Below are 26,937 nucleotides of genomic sequence, written 5' to 3'. Positions count from 1 at the left end.
AAATTCAACAGAAACCCAACTCATGTTTCTCATTCCAGAGTCCAAAATGTCCGCAGTTTCAATTGTAAGAAGATGTTCTTGCTGTCCCACAGCTGGACCTCACGGAGAACATCCATTGCCCACCTCCTATTGGATCTCACATCATTTTACAACAGAAAACTGCAGACAAGATTCTTCATCTTTATAAAATCTATAGTAATTCAAAAACTGCTTATACTGTAATGCTTGAACTACTAAATTCTGTCAGTCTGTCATCTTTTACATTGGATTTCAATCTTCCTGCAGGCGCACAACCATTCTTATCCCAACCAACATTTCGACCTTGGGACTGCATGGATTATCTCGGTTTTCTTTTTGTGGTTAAGAAACCACAAGCTAGAGCTTCTAAAGCTTTCGTTGTTAAGGGTCGTTTTCTTGTGCCCTGCCTCCGAGAGGCCAAATCAGATGGTTGCTGCCCGGCACCAGCCAACTCACCACTAGCAGCGGAAGGTGGGTGCTCAGAACTTGGATTGCGTTGGCTAATTTCCACCTCTTTGATGAATGGCTCGTCTATTTCAACATTTGATGGAACATGTGGAAGATTTAGGTCAATAGATATCCGCGGCGGATACTTTTCTTTCTGAGAGATATATTTACCAAAGTGGTTCTCATCTGGACTGCCTTTACCCGAAGAACTAGAACATACGTTCTCTTGGAATTCCATTACTTCAGACACCAGGTTGTCACGTGCGTTAGATGAGCCTAAACGTAAATGGCAATCCTCCTCTTTCAATCCACGAGTACTGGAGGAACTGTCTTTGCTGCAGATTTCCTTAGCTTCAGAACAAGCAGTTAACCTCCGCCGTTTTATGACAGGGGACACACAGTTTGATTGGCTAGGCTTCTTTCTCCGGCTGAATTGACACTTTATGGGTTTTTTCGAGTCCATGTCAGGGTTACAAGTACTTTGATCAATGTCATTGTGCAAGCTTACATCTGCACGAACTGGGGACTTGATCTGCATCTCTTTCTTCGAAACAGTAATTATAAACTTCAAAGAGCCAGCGCGTACATCCTTATCAGTCATTCCCTCTGAGGATCTGGAAGTACTAGTGTTTCTTGTACAGTTCAATGACATGTCAACTGCACTTTTTTCATTCGCCAACCCTTTAGAACCACTTCCATTAGCCAACTCCTTAGAACCATTTTCATTCGCCAACTCTGTAGAACCATTTTCATTGTGCGTTGAAAGACTTGCAGAGGAGGACGTTTCAGTAGTTTCAACAGGCAAACTTCTCAACTTTAGACTTGCAGAGGAGGACGTTTCAGTAGTTTCAATAGGCAAACTTCTCAACTTTCTAACTGGGAACGAATCTTCGTCATCTCCCATACTAGTATCTATGACTGTAAACTTCATGGGGTCTGAATTGCTCTCCAGTGGTTGTGGTTGTGGTTGTGGTTGAAGATAACTGCGCCGTTTATGATCAGAATCACCACCACTGTCATGTTTCATCTTCTTATCATCCCAATCATTTTCTTGAGTACTTATGTTTCCTTTACCAGCTTCATCCTCAAGCTCCATAAGTTTAGGATCCGAAGCAACTTTACTCAGCACATCGGTGACGGAGTCAAAATATTTCTCTCCTTTCACAAGCTTCTTTCTTGAGAACTTTTTGACACCAGGTACCATAAACACCAAAGGGTTTTTGGAATTAGTACCAATTTGATTTTTAGGCTGCTTCGACTCCCACCCTCTTGCAAGCAAACGCGGCCAAACAGCTTCCCAGAAAAGATCAAGTGATCGAGCTTTGCTTAACCGATAGTCCCCCGTTAAAAACCCAACTATTTCATCATATGTAAGAGTGGACCATCCCTTGCCAACCGGTATTTCAGGGTGAGGAACGACTTGCTGATTGTTTCGTGAAGGATTTGAAAGCAGAGCAGTGAGATCCTGCTTTCCCTTGCCAATCCCAAAAACTTCTACAAGCATTTCCACGCCAACTGTAGCCTTTAAAGTGGATACATAGTCTTCAAGAGAAACATTAGAAGCTTCGTAATTCTTGGAGACCTGCGAAGAGATAGCTATTTAAACACATTCTTCATACAACAAAAGCATCTACATTTAGCTACTAAAAGAGATTACTGTCAACTATTCACAATACTAACATAAATTCTCAATATAAGTAACTATCATTAGCGTAATTTTTTATTCTCAGTTCATAGGAACTTCAAAAGCAGTTGTTTTCGACTGCGAAATTCCCTAGATAGATATATAAGGGTGCCATATCATGTGTAGAGAAGGAAACAGTTTACATTAGAAAATTTTCCATTCTACTTTCAAGTTTCAACTATTATAGCTTTCTAGAGTCGCCGTATTTCAACAAGTGGGCAAGGAAAATCACAAACATTGAAAAAAGAAAGCAAGAACCAGACACGGCTACAGATATGATTCTTCTATGAACCCATTGCATGATTTATTTGAAGCATTGAAACTTACCTCCACCAAAGTGCTATAACTTTGCTCAGGTATGCGAGGAAGCAAGCAAGATAAAAATTTATGTTGCCTCCACGTCTTAAACATCTTCGTCCCTTGTATACACCTCCTGCTTCTTTTGTCCTTATTCCGAGAACTTGACCATCTACGGTGTGCAGCAGACCTATAAAATTCTCCATAATAGAAAGATAAAATGTCTCCCATTCCTTTACTCTCGACAAATTTCTTCACCTTAACAAGATTTTTGCCAAATATGTACAGACCAAGGAGAAAAGCCTCTTTCTCAAGATCAGTCCACGAGTTGCCCAAACAACCTGGAGCTGCAAAGTAGACTTCATCTTCGTTTTTCACCTCCTTAATCTTTACAACTTCCTTATTGGAAGACCTTCTGACGGGTTTGACGTTCTTAAAATTTAACGAACCATCTGTATCGGGGCGCCTGCCAATGTCATTATTAGTCCATATAATTAGGATAGGTAATGGCTCTACAAAAGAATCGGCAACATTAACCATGATGCCGGCATCAGACATTCCGCTTTTCATTAGAGGTTCAACTTCCACTACATCTGGAAGAATTCCAACCTGATACTCATCTCCAATTCGAGGAATTTTCTGTTGTTTTCCACATATATCTTTTACATCAGGTTCACACGAACCCCGTGACTGAGAACTAGATGTTTCTTCACTCAAGGAATCTCCCTGAGAGTCCTCTTTTTCTGAATCCATCTACAAAACAGCTGATTGCCAAAAATTGAACCTAAATCAATACTCAAATCCCATTTGATCAAATCATTACTTGAGAAATTAACAATAGCAGATACAACTTGTTAAATCACAGAAGGAATAACTTCATACATATGGTGTTCATAAGCTGAAATGTTCAGAAAAGGGAAAACACCAGATAAGGTAAAGAAGACGACCTAGATTCAATACTGCCCGATTTAACTACACCAAGAAATGAACAAACAAAAAGCATAACCTGATTACGATGATCAAATGTATCAAACAATCACAACCCCAAACCCCTTTCTAAACCAAAAACAAATTACCCCGAAGCTTCAAAACTCCCACACCCAAAAAAACACGAAATCGAAAGCACCACGATCAAGTAATCGAACTAACCATAGATGTCGATACAAGAAACAAATACTTGCATAGTAAACTAAACAGCAGCAGCAGCAACATCATGATTTCATAACATTATACGATCTCTAATCAAAATTAAAACTACACAATAATACTGCCCGCACACAAAACATTCACAATAACTGCATTAAATCACGATACAATCAACAAAACACAGTAGATAAACAAACTATAAGGTTATGCACAATCTATCTGCGAATGAACTTGAAGTTCAAAACCCACGTTCAAATACTCACTGGGGGTCTTCCGGATGTTATTCAGATTGACCTTAAACAACAATAACAGCAGCAACAATATATATAAACAAAGAATATGTACAGATTATACAGAAAAACGAATGAGCAAGAGGAGGAAGATAAGTATACCTGAAAACTCACCAGAGAGAATACGAAAAGCTTTGTGGATTTCCAAAGGGAGGGACGTAATTTTTTTTGTTGTAATAGAAAGAGGAGGAGGAGGACCAAAGTCGGGTATTTGTATAAGCATCACAACAAGTACAAAGGAGATGAGAAAAGAATGAGAAATAAATTCCAAGGGGAAATTCTGTTTTGCACCCCACATTTTGTCAGAGGAAGTCTTTGGTGAAAAGCTGAAATGTTATTTCCACCCAATTTTATTCTTACACCACGGTTACATCGGCTAGATCGGGCGGAGGAATTTTTGAAAGTCTTGATAAGATGCACGTTCATGAACGCTCCTACGGTGGATAGATTAGTCATCTATGAGTGAAAGAATTTAATAGAATTAATTACAAATCGTTATGACAATTAAGGATTAAAAACATAACGTGTCACTATAGCGTGAAAGTAGCGTATTTTTTAACTATTTTTTTATTTTATGGAATTTGAATGTACATTGGGTTTGACCTGTCTGCTGTTTTGAGACCAATTTACCATATCAAGGTGGCTAGAGTTGGTGAATGGAATATCAGTGACTGTGTAGGTGGCGCAACCACGATAATGATATGGAAAAATTTGCGGGTTTGAGGTGTTTTCGAACCGAAGAAAACCTTAAAGCTCAGTATATGTCATCCATGGACATTTTAATAACTCCATACATCTTTTGGTGGAGTCCATTAAAATGTTCAACTTGCTTGTTCTTCAACCTTCAAACTGCATTCTACTTTTTTTTGGTTTAAGACCATAATCCTAAACTTAATTGTCACGAATTTAGGGCTGGACCACCTAAAACAAGAAACATCTAGCTTCATAAGTACCACATATATTAGAAGGCTTGGATATGTGTTGTGGATTTTTGCTAACAATTTTGTCTTTCTTTTTATTTTTCTTGCAATAAGAGGTATCTACAAGATCTAAGTGGTCAATAGACCACAACCCGCAAATAGCTTTCCTCAAAGACTCTTTCTTGCCAATTTCAACGGCTTAACATGTAAGAACCATAGAGGTTTGTATTGTTTCTCCTTTAGACCTAGCTGCAGAGAAGCATTCAGAAGCTAATGTGGACTTCTTCGTAATTAAGTCTTCCCTCAGATGCACATCCCCTTGAAGAAGTTTCCAACCTGCAGTTATTCCAACCCACATCTATAGGAGGGTGTGTAGATTTGTTCCTAAGGTGTTAGACCAGCTCATATCTTGATAATTGTTTCTCCATTGTACCCATGAACCATACAGTCTTTTAATCTTGTTAATAAGAGGTAGAAGTTACCTGAGGATATACCAAATTCCATATAAGATAAGGGATTTGTACACCCAAATAAACTAGTACCCCCATTAGTATTTGTGCTCTTTTGTTAGTTTTCTTTTCTGCCTTTTCCATATTCAATGATATGCCCATTATGAAAATGTATACTGAGATTGATGATGACCTTGATGTACAATCAGGAACAAGACCAACCGAGTATGTACCCAAACTATTCGGGATACGAATTTCAACAACAACAAGTCTTGTAATCTATAATTCAAGATACAAATTCAACGAGAACAAGTTTTGTAGAATTTTTACATTGAGCTAAAAAACTATCTAGATTGACTATGTACTACTTGTGATATCTGAATCATATAGATAAACGATTAATATAAGGCTGAAAAGAAATAACACAAAACACTATATATATTTTTAACAATGAAACATGTAATCTAATAGCAAAATCCTGGGACCTCGTCCACTTTGAACATTGCACGGTATTACGCTGTTGTAAACAAGCCTAATATCATACTTCAGACTGGAATATAGTCAGGACCGAGTCAAATCTCCGAGTAATTCATTAAAAATCGTGCTCCTTAGGGCTCTTGAATCTCGCAATATTCGACGTGCTTGATTCTAGCACTGACGTCTTTTACAGGCCTAGGAGTTGCTTCAGACAAAGCGAAGATATCAAGTAACCTGCCTCTAACAGAGAGCCTTTTGTAATTAAGGCAGTGTAAACTTGTCTAATTTGAGGGATCTTTAAAAAAAGATATCAAGTAAACTTCAACGATTATGATAATTTACTCTCTTTAAAAGGTTATGGAGATGCCTAATTGATTCTACCTCACAAGAGCATATTAACAAAAGTTTAAATATCAATATTGTGGAATCACAAAGTCTGAAACAAATAGCACTTTTTAACTTTTACCAATCTGATACATAAAAACTCAAAAAATTTCTAGAGAAAAACCAAAAAACCAAGTAGATTTCCGACAGAAAAATGGCATAATTTATTTATTTTTGTTTGTGTGTGTGTCTGTAATAGCGAGAGAACCAAAGTTAGGTCTTTCTATAAGCACCTCAACGGGTATGAGGAGATGATAAAAAAATGAGAAATAAATTTAAAGCAAAACTAGGTTGTACACCGTATTTTTTCAGGGAAAGTATTTCGTTAAAAAAGCTGAATTGTCATCCATTTCTTATTTATTTGACTATTCTTACATTATGGTTACCTCAGCTTGAACCAGATCAAGCTTGAACCTTGATAAGGTGCACGCCCCTGCTTGGCTAACTTAATTAAGAAACTTATTTTTACTTTTCGAGGTTAGTTAGGTTCATGGACTTTACCATGATATTAGATCTAGGTTGCACAATGTGTGAGAAATCCAACAATTGTCCAGCGAAAGTCCAGTTTCAAGTTCGCAAGAAATAACACATTTATCAAAAACCACAAAGAAAAGTTTCCAAGTTTTCAATCTCCAATTTTAATATTTAAAGGCCCGGATTTTTTTTTCCAGCATGTGAAGAGGTTTGTGGAAGATAATAGCCCCTTGTTGTTAACACCGTCTTATTAAACACTAGATATAATAAGTAATTCTTCATGTACCGAGTGAGAAATCCCTTGATTTCTCCCGATACTCACATCTTCAAGTCAAAACCTACAATTGGTAAAGTCCACCCCCTATAACTTCTTCTAGTGGGACTCATGAGGACTGCGAGTACTGGAAAAAAAATCATAAAATTTCTCCACGATACAAGTAAAATCACTGAAATATAATATGGAAGGATGATTCTAGATGCCCATATCCCTAAGGAAATGAAGTGAAGGGTAACACAGACCATAGCGATGTGCCACATCGTGTAAATCATGTGATCTGTGATATTTATTATAAAATTAAAGGGGAATGATTCGATGACATGGTTAGAATGACATTATCATGAAGGCATTATTTTTCTTACATAATCCAATTGGCGATAAACTTAAAGCTAATCTTTTGGTGTCAAGTTCCTCTTAATAATCTCTACATTACTACCAAAAGTGAGAGTATTACGGTATACGAAACTTCACCATCCACAAATTTCAGCTTCAACAGTTAATCTTCAGCGGCTAATATTCAAAATGGTAGATGGTAATCTTACACGTCTCGGAATGCCCTCAATTTTAGTTATAATGTAAAGCTTTATATGAGGAATATGTCACCAAAAAATTAGTTTCAAATGCAGTCGTTATTTAAATTTAGTAGAAAAAATGAGGTCACCATGTCATCGGATTGTGCTCCAAAATGAAAATAATTAAACTTGCATTTGTTATCGAGTTATGAAAATAATTAAACTTGCATTTGTATCGAGTTATGACTCGTCTGGCTGCTTTGAGATCGGCTTGTAAACAGTTTAGTGTGTCAAGCTAATTAAAGTTTTTAAAAAATGCTATGGCAAGCAAGAAAATGCTGACGGGGTATGCATATCATGCCAAACATGGGTATTTGCACTGAGTCGAATATTGCCCACTTGAACCCTCCTCATATGGTAAAATCTGTACCTTGCTTCTTTTTACCCTAGTCATCTACTTTTTCTTGGTTTGGGAAACCTCCCTTTTACAAGTGCTGAACATCGAGAAAGAGAGGCCACCATGATCCTAAACTTGCTCGGAACTTACGGCCAAGGCCACCCAAAGCAAGTAAAGCGCATATTTAAATGGGCCACTTATGCGTTTGGGACTTAAACAAAATAAAATGGGCCACCACAAATATTAAACCTAAATGTCAGACTCAGACACTTGTACTCATACTTCTATTTGTTAGTTTGGCGCACAATGGTCAGTCTTCAAACCAACTCCAGGCTCCAGCATTCCACTACACTACTCCATTGAAACCATTCTTTTGTTTACTAAGATTTGCTCCATGGATTTCTTAGAATTCCTTGTCTGCACTTCGTCTCAGAAACTTATAACAGTGTTGGATGCTGTACATCCGAAGGACTAGGCAGTGGCCTCCAACCTTTACTGCTGCTAGTAGTATACCCAGGTAATTTATTTTCCACCGCCTTTTGCCACGTTGGTGGCGGCAAATTCCATTGACTATCCACCTGACTTGGTTGCTGCACAATGAATTGTTTATCCCACCCAGTTTTGTTTCTGCACATCTGAATGCTTATCCCACCCACTTGGCTACTGCACAATCAAAGGACTAGGCCGCAGCCTCCACTGCATAGTCCCTTGTGAGGTTGCTGCACATTCATCTGAGTTTGATATAACCATATGGTTGGAGGGGATGGCACATAAAGCTAAAGTACCTCAAGTTTCATCCATTAAGTGCCATCTTAGTTAAACTATAAAGGCGAGGGTGTGTCTCCATCTAATATTGTCAAATGGAAGATACAGGTCTACGAAGTAGGAGGTCGATTATCTTCTAGCCAGGTATAACAATAAACTTTATCTTATTATCTCCTTGCTTATCAAATACTATCTTGTTTTAGAATATTAAGATCCGAAGTGTGCAGTAACTAACAGCATGTTTTAAGCTATAGTAATCCTGATTAGGTGCTGATTCTCTAACAATGTATACATGAATATAAGAAGATTCAATTTCTTAAGAGATGGTTCACTGTGTTATCTTACAAATTTCCATCTAGGAAGGCTGCTACAGCAGAAACTGATATCTTTATATGGTACAAGATGGATTAACAGAAGATATCTAATCAATTAGTGCATACACTAGACCACAAAAATGGAGATTTTAATGTTAACTAATTTTATAAGTAGGCCGGGTTTCACATTCAACGTTTATCTGAAAATGAAGCTCACATGGAGGGGTAGGGACAGGGTGTTTTATCTAAAGAATAAAAAGATTAGAAAATAAAAAATTAGAACATCAACTATTACTATGAGGCAGTTGCTTCTTGTTCACATCTCTCAGCTTCGAAAGATGTTGCTTTTTGGTCAAAATCTGGAGCCTTTGGTGTCAGCCCTAAAACCTTGAACATCATTTGGTCAGCATCAAAATCATTATTCGGGGTTGTCAAGAGCTTCTCGCCTGTGAATATTGAATTGGCACCAGCAAGGAAGCAGAGTGCTTGCTCGGACATGGAAAATCGAACGCGCCCCGCTGATAATCTGACCATTGCTTTCGGCATCACTATCCGAGCAGTAGCAATCATGCGGATCATCTCCCAGATTTCAACTGGCTAAAGAAAAGAAAAGGCTGCAATGAGACCTCAATTGCTGAAGGTACAAACACATTTTTTGCAGTTTACTTATTTGTTCTCTAACCAACATAGACTCTCTCATGTTACCCTTTGCCTACCGAAAACTAATATACAAACCTCAAACTAACTTACAGACTTTCTATATAACCTTATTAAAATTATTGAATTGTTAACTATGGTAGTACAATGGCGGTTTAGCATTATATTAATGCTAACCTTAGACCAGATCTTAAAACCGTTATATCTTTAATTGTTCCCTTCTAACCATAAGGTATATCTGGTCAAGGAAGTTGCACATCTATTAGAGGAACCACTATTTTCATTTTTGTTGGAAAATAGACGTGGGCCAGCAGCCCACATACTCAATTATATATTATCAACTCGGAAAATTGAAAAAAAATATACCTTTTGATCCTCGAGAGGTGTTCCTTTCACTGCAAGCAATGCATTTATTGGAACACTTTCTGGGTGCTCGGGCAGTGTTGCTAGAGTGTGCAACAGACCAACTCGATCTTCTTCAGCTTCGCCAAGCCCAATAATTCCTCCTGAAGACAGAGAGAGAGAAAATAGGCATGAACAGAAAATGTAAATCCTGTTTACAAACAACAGAATCACTTAAAAAAGGAAACAGTATATAGTTTTCACTTCAGACAAATCAAATGAAGTTTCTCTTGGTTTCCCACAGCAGCTTGTCATCAAGGAAATCCAAGAATAAGTTGTCAAATAAACTAATTCAGCTTATTAGTCACCATCTGGGCACGTCGTGAAATCTTCATGAGATTTATAGTGAAACAAAAATCTAAGACCTTAATGAAGCTGTCTGGAAAAGTACCTGAGCAGACATTAATCCCTGCTTCCCGGACGAACTTTAGAGTTTCCAGACGCTCATCATAAGATCTAGTGGTGATGATGTTTGGGTAAAACTCTCTTGAAGTATCAAGATTGTGATTATATGCAGTTAGTCCTGCCTCCTTGAGTTCCACCGCCTGCTGCTTCTCTATCATACCTAAAGTGCAGCATACCTCCATCCCCATGCCCCTAAAAAGTATAATGTCAAGAGCGCTTTAGTTCTTTCTGTAAAGCAATTCATTATCGCAAAACTTTTCGAAGACACATACCTAATTTCTTTAACGTATTCTAGAATTTGTTTAAAATTTGTCTTTCTGCCTACTGTGTCTCTCCAGGCAGCTCCCATGCAGAAACGCGTACTGCCTGCCTCTTTTGCCTGGGTAACCAAAAGATAAGTCAACACTTAACTAGAGAAAGCCAAACAAACTTAATTGAGATAATGAATAAGTAATAGGTGACCAACATTTTATTTAAATAAAGCGATGGAAGTGTTAGCATGTTATGAAAAGACGGGTTTGGAAGCGAGTCTGACTATCTAATTACTATCTCACCTGATACATCCATTTTATCCATAAACCTACGTGCTCTTTTCAACTAATTTGACTCATATAAGAAAACCAACTTGGAACCCACAAATTCGTTGTGATACAGATAGTTTCAACACCATGACTGATATCACCTTACTCAGTGGCAATCAATCAATTCTTACTGATCAAGTAACTTCTCCTCATACTTACATATTAGCTGCATCTTGCACATGAGCTTGCTACTGAAAAAGTCCTTACGGATTGTCACCATACAGATCCACTATAATTCTTAAGAGAATCTTCTTATTATTTCCAAAAGCTAAAGATTGGCGTTTGGAGGATCACCTCCTTCACATGAGTTCACAGAGAAAGTTTTTTGACAAGACACTATATGAAAACAAGACATACCAAAAGAGGGCAGAGCTCTACTGCAAATTTCTGACTAACAAATGCTGAGCATGATTCTAAACTAGTTTAGCACTTCAACTAGAACAATGCAAACCAAAGTAGCAAATAAAAACAAAACCCTCACCTTTTCTGCTGCCTCCAGAACAGCATCCTTGCCCATCATTTTTTGGGCTTTCAGCCCAGTGTTATACCTTGAAGATTGTGGACAATACGAACAATCCTCACTACACCCGCCTGTTTTAACAGAGAGAAGAGTGCATTGCTGCACTTCCCTAAAATTATGAGCATGTCGATGGACTTGTGCCTACAAAAAGCCATAATGTGTTATATTAGAACGCATTCTACATAAATAGCTTTATCAACAGAAGTTCAATAAATAACACACACACAAAATGACTTGCAAACAAGAGATTCAGTAGTCACAAAAACTAGTGTGGGATCAAACGAGTCAGCTCCATGGTAGAACTACAAGAGACTCTTCTGGTTCATATAGTAAGAGAAAACAAACTTACAATTTACGAAATGAATTAGTTTCTAAAATCAGGGCCAACAGGAAAACAGACTCACTGCTCGAACAACATGGTCTCTAGATGGAATTGCACGCTACTCAACAACCTATAAAACCATATAATTGCTTTTCTTGAACAGGTTAGAGTTTCTTGTTTGTAACTATCTGTTATAACTCATTTTGATTGAGGCTTAAATTGCAATTTGCTTCCGAAATCAAACCTTAAACCCCACGAGACATGTTGTGACACATACTACTACATTTTGGCACAAGACAGTCACGGTGTAGTGTACTACCCATGTGTTGCCTTCTCAACGCTGTAAATTATACCTCTAACCTTCTCTAATGTTTACCAATTTTAAAATTTTCATCTGTTTTCCTACATTTACGGCTTGGATCTCTAATATGAACCAACAGGCTTTTTAGTGACTTAAAGAGGAATACCAAAATCATCTCCTCTCTACCACATTTTATCAAACATTTACTTACACACTTTTCTCATCACCTCAATTAGTATATCAACCATCAAAAACAACCTCAGAATCAGATCATGAAAAAAAAAATTGCTCAAAATCTCAAATCAAGGTTAAACAATCACAGAATCCAAAAAAATAAAAAACAAAATAGCATAAAATGTAAGGAAAATGAAGGAGAAGAAGAAATTACTCCATGGTAGAGAAGATCGAGCACAGGAGAGTCATAAACATGTTTAATTTCATCTTTAGTCCAATTATTTCTTGGACCTTCTTTAATTGTTCTATCTGCTTGTACGGCTGCAGCTGAAGAAGAAGATGATGATAGAGTTGAAAATGAAGAAATATACAGTGATGGATGAACACGAAGTCTCAACGATCTAATCATCATCATTTTTCTAAAATTCTAAAATTACAGAGTGAAAACCACACTCTCTTCTTGGAGTTAACGGAGGAGGTGAGGAGAGAGATGTAATAATAAAAAAAATACTTCTTCACAGATGAGTTGTGAGACAATTTAGGAAATTTTCATTTTATAATGGGAGCATAGTAGAAAACGGCCATTAGAATATCGACACGTTTGAAACTAGATGGAGATAGGCTGGGACCGCTGGGTCCTAATCGTCGTTATTATGGTACTAGTTTGGTTCAACGGCCCAGCTGCTTTCCTTTGGGTACACCGGTACAGTACAATGTGTTTACTATCCTACCAATCAATTCACCACCAGCGCATAATTCCATTACAGTATTAACAAAAATAGACCACCAGGGATTGGTGTATTACCGTGGTAAAGTTATTACAGGGGTTAGTCAAATGTGATTTCAAATAGTTTCTAGAGAGTTTCCAAATCTCCTGTTAGTCCATAAAGATTTTCAGAGAGTCTCAGAATGCCCAAGCCCTTCCCAGCCAAGAAAAGCGTGGCCAAAGGTGGGTCTTCCCGCAAGGCTTCCCTAGTGTGCGGGAATCCCAGCGGGAAGACTCCGGAAACGGTTATCCATTAGCCGTTTTGAAAAAGCAGAAAACATGCAATCATTAACCGTTCTTCTTCATAATAACGGACAATCATTGTTTGTTCCAATGGAACGGTTACTCATCGACCGTTTTTCCTTTCTTAGAACGGTTAATGGGCTAACCGTTCCTTGACCTTTTTTCGTTTACACTCCATGTACACTCATTTGCAGTTTATGTTTTGTTTTACGATTAATGGTTACACTCTATTTGTTTTGAGATTTGTCGGAGTAATATTTATTTTCAATTGTGTTGGATGTACATGTGTAATGGTGCATTTACTCACATACGAATCACAATTTTTGGTCCGTCGGCTGCTCCATATCATTATCTAAATGCACCAAACAAAAAAAATAGAAACGTATGAAAATCAATTATTGAAAATCAACTAAAAAAATGTAAACCTCTTGGAGGAAAAACTTAACTATATACTCAAAAGCATATTTTACTAACAATTTTTTTTGTATCATTGTTTCTATCCATTGTGTATTATACAAATTACAAGACATGCAACATCATTAGGATAATTTAAAATCAAATATGACTACAAATCAACCATGTTCATCAATAACTAAACAATCAATCATATTCATCAATAACTAACAAAAATTTATTATGTTCAATTCATTTTAAACAAATACAAAGCAGTAACTAATAGTTGTGGAATTCAATTTGTGTTAATAACCTATCAGTTTTACCAAATTAATCCTAACTGAAAACAAAAATGGGAACTAGGATTTAAGGTTAAAATGGTTTACCTTTAGGGATTTAGTGGTTGAAACCCCTCCCAATCATAGGCAAATGCGAATTCACCCTTCCTTCAACAAACCCAAACAAAAAAAATGGAGAAAACAATGGTGTTTGATTTTTTATTGAGTGGAAGAAGATGAACTGAAAGGGGAAAAAACAAAAAGGATGAACAACAAAACTCTGTCGAGTTTCTGTAACTTTTAGGTGAAATTGTAGAACGGTTAATGGTTAGCCGATTCAACGGGGTTTGACTGGTCAAGATAGGAATAACGGTTAATGGATAATCGTTTTTAGTGAAGCAGGTGATCACTGACCGTTATTTTAAGAACGGTTGATTGTTGTCTGTTTTTTTTTCTCAGAACGGCTAATGGTTAGCCGTCTCTGGATTTCTCTGGGAAAACCGCAAGAGTCAGGTCCTTCCCAGGCTGATGTGTAAAGGTGTTTGGGAAGTGGCTGGGAATGCCCACTAAACCCGGTCTTATATGATGATATGAACGACCTGAATGTGAGCTTGAAACTCAGCATTAGGATGGGGATTAAAAAAGAAAAAAAATGGACCAACCAAAACATAAAGAAATTTAAAAAAGAATCCGACTTTTAAGAAATGAAGAAAAAAAACTGCAACCTTCGTAAATGACATATCAGAAAAAAAAGAAAAAAAAAATTCCAACTTTCGTAAATGAGATATTGAGGTTTGAGGTTAGTGGATCAAAATAGTAGAGGATGGTAGGTATATTGATATATATTTGGGATGATAATTGAATCATTAATCTAAATGTCACAGTGTCACTGTCAAAGTTTCGTACCCCTCAAACACTTGTTGATGATCATATAGATCCAGTCAATTCAAAGTTTAAGTCTTTGTATGACAAGCTAAACTCCTCGGATTTTGACTCGGTGAACTTAAATCTGAACGATAATTCAAGAAAGGTTTATAGAAAAATATGATCTCAGATAACATAAAGTGATTTGAACCAATAATGCTAATGTAGTAATCAGGAAAAATAATGGATAGAGATATAAAATACTAAGCACCCATCCACATTAAAAAAAAAATGTACATGATTCATCTTTGCAAGTTTTATGGATATATTAAACATCAACCAAAAAAGCTTTTAATTATATGAAAAATTCTTACATATCATTTGCAATACCCATTTTAAGTAAGAATTAGTAGGACAATACCCGAAAAACGTCTTAGAAAAGGCTTACAAATCACATATTTAAACCATTAGTCAAACTATCCTCTTATCGCCTGTTTTGAATGCAAAAAAAAATCATCCTCTTATCTTCTCTTCCTTGCCTTCGTATCATGTGTATTTCTGGGTTTGGTATACAAGTGGATATTCTTTCGTTAGATTGCATCGATAAAATTGAGACATTGTTCGCTGCAATTATTATTCGACCAAAGGTTTTCTCTCAAGGCAAACTTAGATATATTATGAGAAATAACATTAAAAATTCTAGGACCCGTAAGCAAAGTAGACCTCATCGAACCAGTCTCTTTTATTGTGTGAAACTCAACTTTGTATTGTTTTTTTCAATCAAAGGCGCATTTTAAACAATGTAAATTTTTTCCAAAATTGAAATTTCTTACTCAAGTTTTGAGGTTGGTAAGAAAAAAAATAACTCAATTTGTTTATAATAATGAAAGTGAAATATATGTTTCATGTTGGGGTCGAAGTTTTTAATTTATTAATCATGTTTGTCAATGTGAAGCGTATGATGATATATGGTATCATGCTTTATACCATTGAACAAAAACAAACACAAAAAGAATGATTTAGTAAGCACGTAACATACATTTTACTCGGATGACCAGAATATTTTAGAACACGTCCATTTATAAAGAAAATTTAGACGTATTCAGAATTGAAGCATTCTCTTTGTGAACTATAACTTGTTGATTCTACCACAGGTAATTGGCAGATGCTTCAGAATTATATATATTCAAGATATGTGAAAAAAACGTAGGTATAACAACCACATATAATAAGTCGTTCGGAAATCTGTATGGACTAAACTCCAATTTAATTCCGAGAGCACCAACTTAAAAGTGAGACTCCTTCTCAATACAATCAATAAATCAAATAGATAGAAATCTGCGAGCCTGATTGATATGAGAAATAACTTGGACGGTACCAAATACCAATAATCAAGTGTCAATCAAGTTCTATCCAACAATCAAGGTCAGATTTATCAAATAATTGAACTACGCACAACCTGTGATATTTCAATTATATAAACAAATATAATGCGGAAAAGAAATAACACAAAGACCAGAAATTTTGTTAACAAGGAAACCGCAAATGCATAGAAACCCCGGGACCTAGTCTAGATTTGAAAACCACATTGTATTAATCCACTACATACTCTAGCCTACTATAAGTTAACTTCGTACTGGAATGTAGTAGATCCCTAACCAAGTCTTACACCGATTAAGGTACAGTCGCATTCCTTACGCCTCTAGAACCACGCCGGATTCTGCGCACTTGATTCCCTTAGCTGTTTTCACCCACAACTAAGAGTTGTTACGACCCAAAGTCCAAGACTTATAAACAAATTTGTTTCCCACAAATCTGTTTATCTTTTATTCTGTTTGTTTCGTATTTTGATACAAAGATCAAGGTGAACAGGAACCAACTAATAATCCGGTCTTATACTCTCGAAGAGCAGCCTAGAAATATTAGTCACCTCACAGTAACCTAACTGATTAACATAAGAAGTTATTGCGGAATCACAAGAGTCTGAGATGAAGAACTGTTGTGATTTCTTTTTATATCTTACCTATCGGAGATCAATCTCGAGTAAATCTTAGAGAAGATAAAACTCAATACGACAGAAGAAGTAAGATCAGAATACGCAACCACATAGAAAATAGTTGGATCTGGCTTCACGAATCCCAAATGAAGTCTTCAAGTCGTTAACCTAATAATGGTTTTGGAAAACCTAGGTTAAAGGAGAATCAACTCTAGTTTGCAACTAGGACACAGGAAAGTGTCGGAATTAGGTTTTACATTTGCTAGAGTTCTCCCTTATATAGTCTTTCAAATCAGGGTTGCTAACAAACAAAGCTAAGATAGCTTTGTAACAAAGCATTCAATATTCACCGTTAGATGAACTCCTGATTTAAGATTCAAGCTAAGTCTGCTTAGAAATTAAGTAATCAATATCCATTGTTAGATGGTCTTAGATTGTTACACACGAATGAAATATGCTTATATTTAGATATGGGTTACCGTACTTAAACATGTATATTGAGTTGGCTCAATAACAGTTGACCGAAGTTAGCCATATGAACACTTTTTTCTTAGCCGCGTTCATCTAACACTTCTAGATCAAAAATGGAGATCAATCAATCATGATAGATAATAAAATGAATCTAATTGTGTTTCAAATAGAGTTATTAAATTGTTCACTATCTCATAGAAATATATATTAACAAATTGTATCGAAATCGGTTTGATTCGTAATCGTACAAAGTATTTTATACAAGAACCAAGTCATGAACATTAGGCCACAGTTTTCAAAGTTAATTTGCATTCATTAAATCATAAATGTTTTAGTTCATGAGTATGAGAATCATACATAACCGATTTTAAAATTTCACCATTGTGTTCACAAAATAGGTACGCGAACAACGGCTCTGGACCTTGGCCTAGTCAAGCCGTTCGCAAACCCGGTTCCCGAACAACTGTTCCGGACCCAACTCAGGTAAACCCGTTCGCATACTAGGTATGCAAACAAAAGTTCCGGACCTGAGTTATTACAATACAGTTCGCATACTAGGTATCATACCGTGATGTATCCAGACATGGTGATTATTCTAAACTCTCATTTCAATCATTGAAACATCCTTGGAAGACGACAATGGTAATCTCACACATACCATCAGCTCAAGTAATTTTCAAGTGATATCGAGTGATCAATACGAGACTTCCCGAGCTAACATCAAATGACTGTCTCACACAAATCATATAAGATGTTCAAGGTAATTTTCACATGATCATATTTTGACTTAATAGTTAGTTTCCAACAAATAGATTGTTTCCAACTAAACTCGTCAAGAATACGATGAGCGTAGCTAAAGAAAAAAGCTTCCAACACATATTTCGAGAAATAGATAAGCGAGATAAACTCGGCTCGAAATATCAAATGTGTATAATGTAAAAGTCTATATAGATATACGAATTAGTCTCTTTAGAAGATAAAATAGAATAAACTTCTAAGTTATAGATAAATTTTAGTCTCCACATACTTTTTGTTGATGAAGTTCCTCCAAGCTCTTTAGTAGATCTTCTTCTTCAATTGGTGAACACCGTGAAGTCTAAAGCTCAACTACACACTTATATCCTAATCCGAGACATAGCTATAAATAGACTACAAATCAAGTATATAGTTTTGATCAACTAAACTTGACAAAAAATCTTGAGACAATAACGCTTGCGAGTTCGACCGAGCAGTGCTCTAACAATATCCCCCTTTGTCAATTTTAGTGACAAAACTATCAATACATATGGATTACAAAATAAATTAACTTTGTAGCTGAAAAAGCGGGGGTAAAACAACCACACCCAATATTTCGATTAGAAATCTGTATGGACTAACTCCAATATACTTTCAAGAGAATCAACTAGACTCAATCTTAATAAAGTATATCAAAGAGTTATATCTCTCTTTATAGATTCAATTCTTACTCAAGCAAATATAAATTTGCGAGTCTAATTGAAATACAAAAGAAATCACTTGAATGGTACCAAAGACCGATGTTCAAGGATCAATCAATTTCAATCAACAACCAAAGGTCGGATTTCCCAATTGATTGATTCAAACGCACAATCTGTGATATTTCAATTATAAAGATAAACAATATAATGCGGAAAACAAATAACACAGATACCAGAAGTTTTGTTAACGAGGAAACCACAAATGCAGAAAAACCCCGGGACCTAATCTAGATTGAACACACACTGTATTAAGCCGCTACAGACACTAGCCTATTACAAACTAACTTCGGTCTATAATGTAGTTGAACCCCAATCAATCTCACACTGATCCAAGGTACAGTTGCGCTCCTTACGTCTCTGATCCCAGCAGGATACTACACACTTGATTCCCTTAGTTGATCTCACCCACAATTAAGAGTTGCTACGACCCAAAGTCGAAGACTTTAATAAACAAATCTGTATCACACGAAAAAATCTACGGTAATAGATAAATTTGTCTCCCACAAAAATACCTACGAGTTTTATTCCGTCTTTTGATAAATCAAGGTGAACAAGAACCAATTGATAACCCGGACTTATATTCCCTAAGAACAACCTAGTATTATCAATCACCTCATAATAATCTTAATCGACGCGACGAAAGAAGATACTGTGGAATCACAAACGATGAGACGAAGATGTTTGTGATTACTTTTATATCTTGCCTATCGGAGATATCAATCTCAAGCCAATCATTATGATTATACTCAATACGATAAAAACAACAAGATCAGATCACACAACTACAAGAAAGTAGTACTGGTCTGTCTTCACAATCCCAATGAAGTCTTCAAGTCGTTAACCTACAGGGTCTCGGTAGAAACCTAAGGTGAAAGGAGAATCGACTCTAGATTATACAACTAGTATCACACAGGAGGTGTGGGGATTAGGTTTCTCAGTTGTTAGAGTTCTCCCTTATATAGTCTTTCAAATCAGGGTTTGCATTCAATGTTAGCTTAGTAACAAAGCATTCAATATTCACCGTTAGATGAAAACCTGATTAGATTCAAGCTAATATCTTTCAACCGTTAGATAGAAACTTAGTTTGTTATACACACAAATGAAATGCTCGTTTTAGGTTTGTGTAACCGTACCCAAACATGTACATTTGTTAGTTCAACAGTAGTTAACCAAATGGTTAGCCATATGAGCACTTTTATATCAACCATATTCTTCTTTACCATAACTAGTTCAAATGACTCAAATGAACTAGTTACAGAGTTGTTCAATTGCTTAAATCTTATAGAAGTATACAAGACACAATCGAAGTAAAAACGATTTGATCCACTCAAATCGATTCATGAACTTTATAGCCACAGTTTGCAAACTTGTTAATATAAGTATAAGTTCACGAATAATCGTTTTTAGAAAATAACCATTGCGGGCTAGGTACGCGGACTTAAGTACCCGGAATAAGTTTGTAAAAGTTTAAAAACTCCAGCAGATATTCTCAGGAAGAGAACCTCCGAAAGTACGCCGACTGGGTTCGCGGACTCTGTTCCGGTTTTCCTAAGCAGCAAAGTACGCATACTTTGGTTCAAGGAATAAGGACTTATACATGTATGTGTTTCCACACAATGCTTATATCCAACAATGGTTATATAATCTAAACTCTCATTTCATTGATTGAAACATTCTTAGAGGACGTTATATAGTTGTTATTCACAAACCATTTTTGGTCGAAGCCATTTTCAAGTGATTGAAACATAATATGACTTTCGTCACTAGGTAAAGATGAACTTGGCCAAAGCGAAATATTACCAACACATATTTCGAGAAATAGATAAGCGAGATAAACTCGGCTCGAAATAGCAAATGTGTATAATCAAAGTCTATACAGCAAAAAGAATTTTATCTCAAGATAGGAGATAGAGTAGATAGACTTTTGAGTGATAGATAGTTCAAGTTTCCACATACCTTTTAGTCGATGAAGTTCCACCAGTTCCTTGAGTAGTTCTTCGTCTTGTATGATGATCGCCATGGAGTTATTGAGCCCAACTACACTTTCTATCCTTGTCCGAGACTTGGCTATAGTAAACTAGAAATCAAGACTTATAGTTTTGATCACTAATATTGACAAACATGCTTGAGATAGCAACGCATGCGAGTTCGACCAAGTAGTGCTCTAACAATCTCCCCCTTTGTCAATTTTAGTGACAAAACTATCAATACATATGGAATACAAAAATAGATAAATAAAATTTTGTAGCTCTCCTTCCACATGCCTAATCTTCAACATTACTTGAAATATTCGTCACTTCCAAGTACTCCAATGATTCCAAAGGTTGTAAGTTTAGCATCATCATTGTTGAAAATATGTAGCTATAACAATGAGAAAACAAGAATTCTCGATCATTGTTATACAGTGTCATAGTATTATTATAAAGTATCAAAGTTCAATTGTATCACAACTTCGACAACAATACTATGGTGATATGTATCATTCCCCCTTAGTCAATACTCCATCTCACATGGAAACCACTCCCTCATACATAATGATCCGAAAACCATATGTATTTGTAGTGTGAACTACACATTAATTCTCCCCCTTTTTGTCAATAAAATTGGCAAAGGTACGAAAACGGGATCCTAATGAAAATTTCCATTGAGACATTTCATAACCAAAAGAAAGCACATATCAACTTATTTAGATGCAATCATATAGCCGAAGCTAAATGCTTTCATCAAGGAGTTTACAAAGATACAAGATAACTCCTATAATATTCCACAGCCATACTCCCCACAAAGATTTGGTAATTAAGCACAAGTTCAATTAAGAACTCTCCCCCATAAAATGTCATTCCCGAAAGAACAACAAGAGCGACCTTAATTTCATAAGAAAAGAATGATTTCTTTGGACATAACAAATCACATATGAATATGAATTTGAATCCAGAAATACTCAATTAAATTAACCACAAGAGAACCCATGATTAATCTAATCGGAATTGCTCGACATAAGAGAACTTACGGAGCCTCACAATATATACATAAAATATGGATCAGGGAAGATTAATACTGCGGAATAAACAAGGATTCATTCTATTTTCCATCACTATTTGCACAATGACATACAATAGACATAATCCTCATAAAAAAAAATTCATCCTATCTTTCATCAATATTTGAATAATGACATAATAGGCTTCAAACTTTTGTAATGTCAAAAGTTCATTCATTATTTTATCAATACATGCATATCGACATACGAAAGACTTAACTTTTGACAAGGTATGGGACAGTCATAGTTCACGGACGCAAACACACATATCCCATAACAAATTGCAATATATAAAACCATAAAGATTAATACTGCAAAAATCATCTTCCAACAATTTTTAGAATTTAAATAAATAAATCTAAATACATTGAAGATGAATACGTTGGACATAGCTATGTGTACTCACAATAATGGCTATTCCAAACACTAGTTATCCTTCTTAACAGAAACAAGAATAAAAATCTCATAAGAAGTTTCCAAGACATCAAGACAAACTCGTAATGCACATACAAGATGATTTGTCCTTAGAGGGTAGAATCAATATTTTTCGCACGGATTTACACCAGGAATAGCTACCAAATGCATATAAAAATATTTTCTTAACAAAGAAGAACATACAAAGTCATTAACGACCATGCACAATAGTTCACATAAGATGATTGTGAACATTCAAGAACCCGATAACATTGTGTACTACTGCCCATTCTTGAACTTCCTTCTTTGTGAATCACCAACAACATTCTTGTAAAAGCTACAAATGAGCTTAGAAGAGTATTACTCCAAGAATACAAGTGCCCTAGTCCAAGAGAAGTGGAACAAGTGTGACGAAACGGAGAAAAACACTCAAAAACAAGATACGGGAGAAAAAACAACCTCAACTCCTCCAAATTTAGGATTTCTCATCACCATTTTGAAGCGAATTCAAAGAGGAAGAGGATGCAAAAAGAATGAGGTCATTCCGAGTTCGGACGAAGAATTTACGGTCAAAACAAATTTACCGAATATCGACGTCAAGTATGCATACGGGTTTGCAAATGAATTTTCGTATCCCGGAGCAATATGCAAACGGGTATGCGTACTTAAACCCATGGATTTTGATTTTGAATGATGTTATACATATCTGGTATGTGTACCATGTATTCCAAACATCCCGAACTATTATTTTCAAACCGGAACATTTCAGAACCTTAAACACAAATCAAGTTAGGTAGACATGAACGATACACAAGGTACATAGATCATCATAAAACTTGCTCAAGCTTAGAGACATACCTTTTTAGAAGAATCCGATGGAATTCTACAATGTTATCAAACATTCAAAATCATACACAACATAATATGTGTGCCACAGTTCTTATGCTTCCCTCACCGTATACATAACATGGCATTTCTTGGTGAGGATGCATTTCCAATACAATCAAGTTGTGTTGAGGTGAACAATGTCTTGCTTACCATGGCACCAAGAGAGAGTTTCTCTCCAGCAACTCTTACATCTTGTAGTGTTGAGAAACACCCAAGGAACTATTTTTATAAGTTTATCAAAGAACTTCAAGAGAACCCAAAAAGATTTGTGTTTCTGATTTCTTGTTTTCCAACTTATAAAAAACAGTTTCTGCAGATAGTTTTTAGTACTGCGAAGAAAACTCTTTTTATAAAAAGAGACGTCCTAACTTCTTCATAAAAGAAGATAATACTACTATCTTTATGGGAAGTATCAGGAGTTGAGCAATGAATCGATTCATGCTTTGAGGTGATGCAGTCTAAAGACTGAGATTTAAAATCCTCTTGTAATTCGTTCAATATGTTACAACCAATTAGATTACACAGAGGAGGAGCATGGCTCTGACTGATTATTAAATCAATATCAACCTCAACATGAACATTATTCATCATAACTAGATTCATCCTATCAAGAGATTCTTGTTCTTTCTGGAGGTATACCTCAACATCAAGAGATAAGCTTTCTAGTTTCTTTTCAAGCCCTGTGAACACTTCAATGGATTTTAAACCTGAAGGAGGTTTAGACAGAATTTCTTCTATAGATTTTATTAAATCAGTCATGGAAGAGAATTCTGAAATCCCTGGATATGGTGGTGCATTTATTGAGATAGCAATACTGTCCATATCAGATCGCTACAAACACAGACTTGTAAGGTCTTTAATGTGTTTGCCTGCTCTGATACCAATTGAAAAAGCGGGGGTACAACTATCACACCCAATATTTCGATTAGCAATCTGTATGGACTAACTCCAATATACTTTCAAGAGAATCAACTAGAATCAATCTTAATAAAGTATATAAAACGGTTATATCTCTCTTTCTCGATTCAATTCTTACTCAAGCAAATAGAAATCTGCGAGTCTAATTGAATACAAAAGAAATCACTTGAATGGTACCAAAGACCAATGTTCAAGGATCAATCAATTTCAATCAACAACCAAAGGTCGGATTTCTCAATTGATTGATTCAAACGCACAACCTGTGATATTTCAATTATAAAGATAAACAATATAAAGCGGAAAATAAATAACACAGACACCAAAATTTTTGTTAACGAGGAAACCGCAAATGCAGAAAAACCTCGGGACCTAGTCCAGATTGAACACACACTGTATTAAGCCGCTATAGACACTAGCCTACTACAAACTAACTTCAATCTGGACTGTAGTTGAACCCAAATCAATCTCACACTGATCCAAGGTACAATTACGCTCCTAACGTCTCTGATCCCAGCAGGATACTACGCACTTGATTCCCTTATCTGATCTCACCCATAACTAAGAGTTGGTACGACCCAAAGTCGAAGACTTTAATAAAAAAATCTGTATCACACAGAAAAGTCTACGGTAATAGATAAATCTATATCCCACAGAAATACCTACGAGTTTTGTTCCGTCTTTTGATAAATCAAGGTTAACAGGAACCTATTGATAACCCGGACTTATATTCCCGAAGAACAGCCTAGTATTACCAATCACCTCACAATAATCTTAATCGATGCGGCGAAACAAGGTATTGTGGAATCACAAACGATGAAACGAAGATGTTTGTGATTACTTTTATATCTTGCCTATCGGAGATATCAATCTCAAGCCAATTGTTACGATTGTACTCAATACGATAGAAACAGCAAGATCAGATCACACAACTACAAGAAAGTAGTATCAGTTTGGCTTCACAATCCCAATGAAGTCTTCAAGTCGTTAACCTACAGGGTCTCGGTAGAAACCTAAGGTTAAAGGAGAATCGACTCTAGCTTATACAACTAGTATCACACAGGAGGTGTGGGATTAGGTTTCCCAGTTGCTAGAGTTTTCCCTTATATAGTCTTTCAAATTAGGGTTTGCAATCAATGTTAGCTTAATAACAAAGCATTCAATATTCACTGTTATATGATAACCTGATTATATTCAAGCTAATATCTTTCAACTGTTAGATCAAAACTTAGCTTGTTACGCACAAATGAAATGCACGTTTTAGGTTTGTGTAACTATACCCAAACATGTACATTTGTTGGTTCAACAATAGTTAACCAAATGGTTAGCCATATGAGCACTTTCATATCAGCCATATTCTTCTTTACCATAACTAGTTCAAATGACTCAAATGAACTAGTTAGAGAGTTTTTCAATTGCTTAGATCTTATAGAAGTATACAAGACACAATCGAAGCAAAAACGAATTGATTCACTCGAATCGATTCATGAACTTTATAGGCATGGTTTACAAACCTCCATTCCTTAGTTAATATAAGTATAAGTTCACGAATAATCGTTTTTAGAAAATAGCCAACCTAGGTACGCGGACTTAAGTATCTGGAATAAGATTGAAATTTTTTTACAAACTCCAGCAGATTTTCTCGGGAAGAGAACTTCCGACAGTACGCGGACTGGGTTCGCGGACTCTGTTCCGGTTTTCCTGAGCAGCAAAGTATGCTTACTTTGGTTCAAGGAATAAGGACTTATACATGTATGTGTTTCCACATAATGCTTATATCCAACAATGGTTATATAATCTAAACTCTCATTTCAATGATTGAAACATTCTTAAAGGACGTTATATAGTTGTTATTCACAAACCATTTTTCGTCAAAGACATTTTCAAGTGATTGAAACATAATATGACTTTAGTCACTAGGTAAAGATGAACTTGGCCAAAACGAAAGCTTACCAACACATATTTCGAGAAATAGATAAGCGAGATAAACTCGGCTTGAAATAACAAATGTGTATAATCAAAGTCTATATAGCAAAACGATTTTTGTCTCAAGATAGGATATAGAGTAGATAAACTTTTGAGTGATAGATAAGTTCAAGTCTCCACATACCACTTAGTCGATGAAGTTCCACCAGTTCCTTGAGTAGTTCTTCGTCTTTTATGATGATCGCCATGGAGTTCTTGAGCTCAACTACACTTTTTATCCTAGTCCGAGACTTAGCTATAGTAGACTAGAAATCAAGACTTATAGTTTTGATCACTAACATTGACAAACATGCTTGAGATAGCAACACATGCGAGTTCGACCGAGCAGTGCTCTAACAGTAGCTTCTCATCCATCATGAGTGTTCGCCCTTTCCTTGAATTCTTCGTTACTCCATATACTCCAGCGATTCTGAACGTGTTCAACTCAACATCATTGTTGTTGAAGATCTGTAGCCATAACAATAAGAAAACAAATGTTCTCAATCGTTGTTATACAGTGACATAATATTATTATAGATAATCAAAGTCTAATTGTATCACAACTTTGAAATAATACTATGGTGATATGTATCACTCCCCCTTAGTCAATACTTCTGTCTTACAATGAAAACCACTCCCCCTTACATAATGATCCGTAAACCATATGTATATAGTGTGAACTACCAAATAATTCTCCCCCTTTAAGGTACGATAATTACGGGATCATAATGAAATTTTCAAAAAGACACGTCATGACTAAATGAGAACATATCAACTTTATTTCGATGATTTCAAATATTCGAAACTTAGTGGATTCATCAAGGAGTTTATAAAGATATAAGATAACTCCTACAATATTCCATAGCCACACTCCCCACAAAGATATGGCAATTAAGCACAAGTTCAATTAAGAACTCTCCCCCATTTGATGTCATTCCAAAGAGAACAACATGATAGACCTTACTTTTATGAGAAAAGAAGGATTTCCTTATACT

The 26,937-nt window shown here is 35.9% G+C and overlaps 2 protein-coding genes across 3 annotated transcripts; both read right to left on the bottom strand.

Annotated features, from left to right (window-relative positions):
• Positions 1-6: 6 nt before the first annotated feature.
• LOC113316216 lies at positions 7-4,050 on the bottom strand. 2 transcript variants are annotated; one of them, XM_026564437.1, is made up of 3 exons: positions 3,985-4,050; positions 2,477-3,210; positions 7-2,047 (listed from the first exon to the last, which is right to left on the bottom strand). In XM_026564437.1, the coding sequence occupies exons 2-3, from the start codon at positions 3,197-3,199 to the stop codon at positions 338-340; spliced, it is 2,433 nt and encodes an 810-aa protein (XP_026420222.1). In that variant the 5' UTR covers positions 3,200-3,210; positions 3,985-4,050; the 3' UTR covers positions 7-337. The 2 variants fall into 2 exon arrangements, with proteins under 2 accessions (XP_026420222.1, XP_026420225.1); XM_026564440.1 differs by having other exon boundaries at positions 3,997-4,031.
• A 4,852-nt stretch (positions 4,051-8,902) lies between these two features.
• On the bottom strand, positions 8,903-12,730 carry LOC113316212 (biotin synthase, mitochondrial-like). Its single transcript, XM_026564433.1, has 6 exons — positions 12,428-12,730; positions 11,378-11,557; positions 10,588-10,694; positions 10,302-10,507; positions 9,875-10,014; positions 8,903-9,448 (listed from the first exon to the last, which is right to left on the bottom strand). Exons 1-6 carry the CDS (start codon positions 12,626-12,628, stop codon positions 9,146-9,148), a joined length of 1,137 nt encoding a protein of 378 aa, XP_026420218.1. The 5' UTR covers positions 12,629-12,730; the 3' UTR covers positions 8,903-9,145.
• Between the last annotated feature and the right edge of the window lie 14,207 nt (positions 12,731-26,937).

Source organism: Papaver somniferum, chromosome 1 (assembly GCF_003573695.1).
Source record: "Papaver somniferum cultivar HN1 chromosome 1, ASM357369v1, whole genome shotgun sequence".
NCBI classification, from domain to species: domain Eukaryota; kingdom Viridiplantae; phylum Streptophyta; class Magnoliopsida; order Ranunculales; family Papaveraceae; genus Papaver; species Papaver somniferum.
This window is presented reverse-complemented; position numbering and strand designations above follow the sequence as displayed.

Bases quoted from the DNA above. Each gene is read 5' to 3' on its own strand.
- LOC113316216 (XM_026564437.1), bottom strand. From the start codon at position 3,199: ATGGATTCAGAAAAAGAGGACTCTCAGGGAGATTCCTTGAGTGAAGAA. The intron at 2,048-2,476 runs GTAAGTTTCAAT...ATCTCTTCGCAG, and splicing joins GTTATAGCACTTTGGTGGAG to GTCTCCAAGAATTACGAAGC.
- LOC113316212 (XM_026564433.1), bottom strand. From the start codon at position 12,628: ATGATGATGATTAGATCGTTGAGACTTCGTGTTCATCCATCACTGTAT. The intron at 11,558-12,427 runs GTAATTTCTTCT...GGCTTTTTGTAG, and splicing joins TCGATCTTCTCTACCATGGA to GCACAAGTCCATCGACATGC. The intron at 10,508-10,587 runs GTATGTGTCTTC...TATACTTTTTAG, and splicing joins GAATACGTTAAAGAAATTAG to GGGCATGGGGATGGAGGTAT.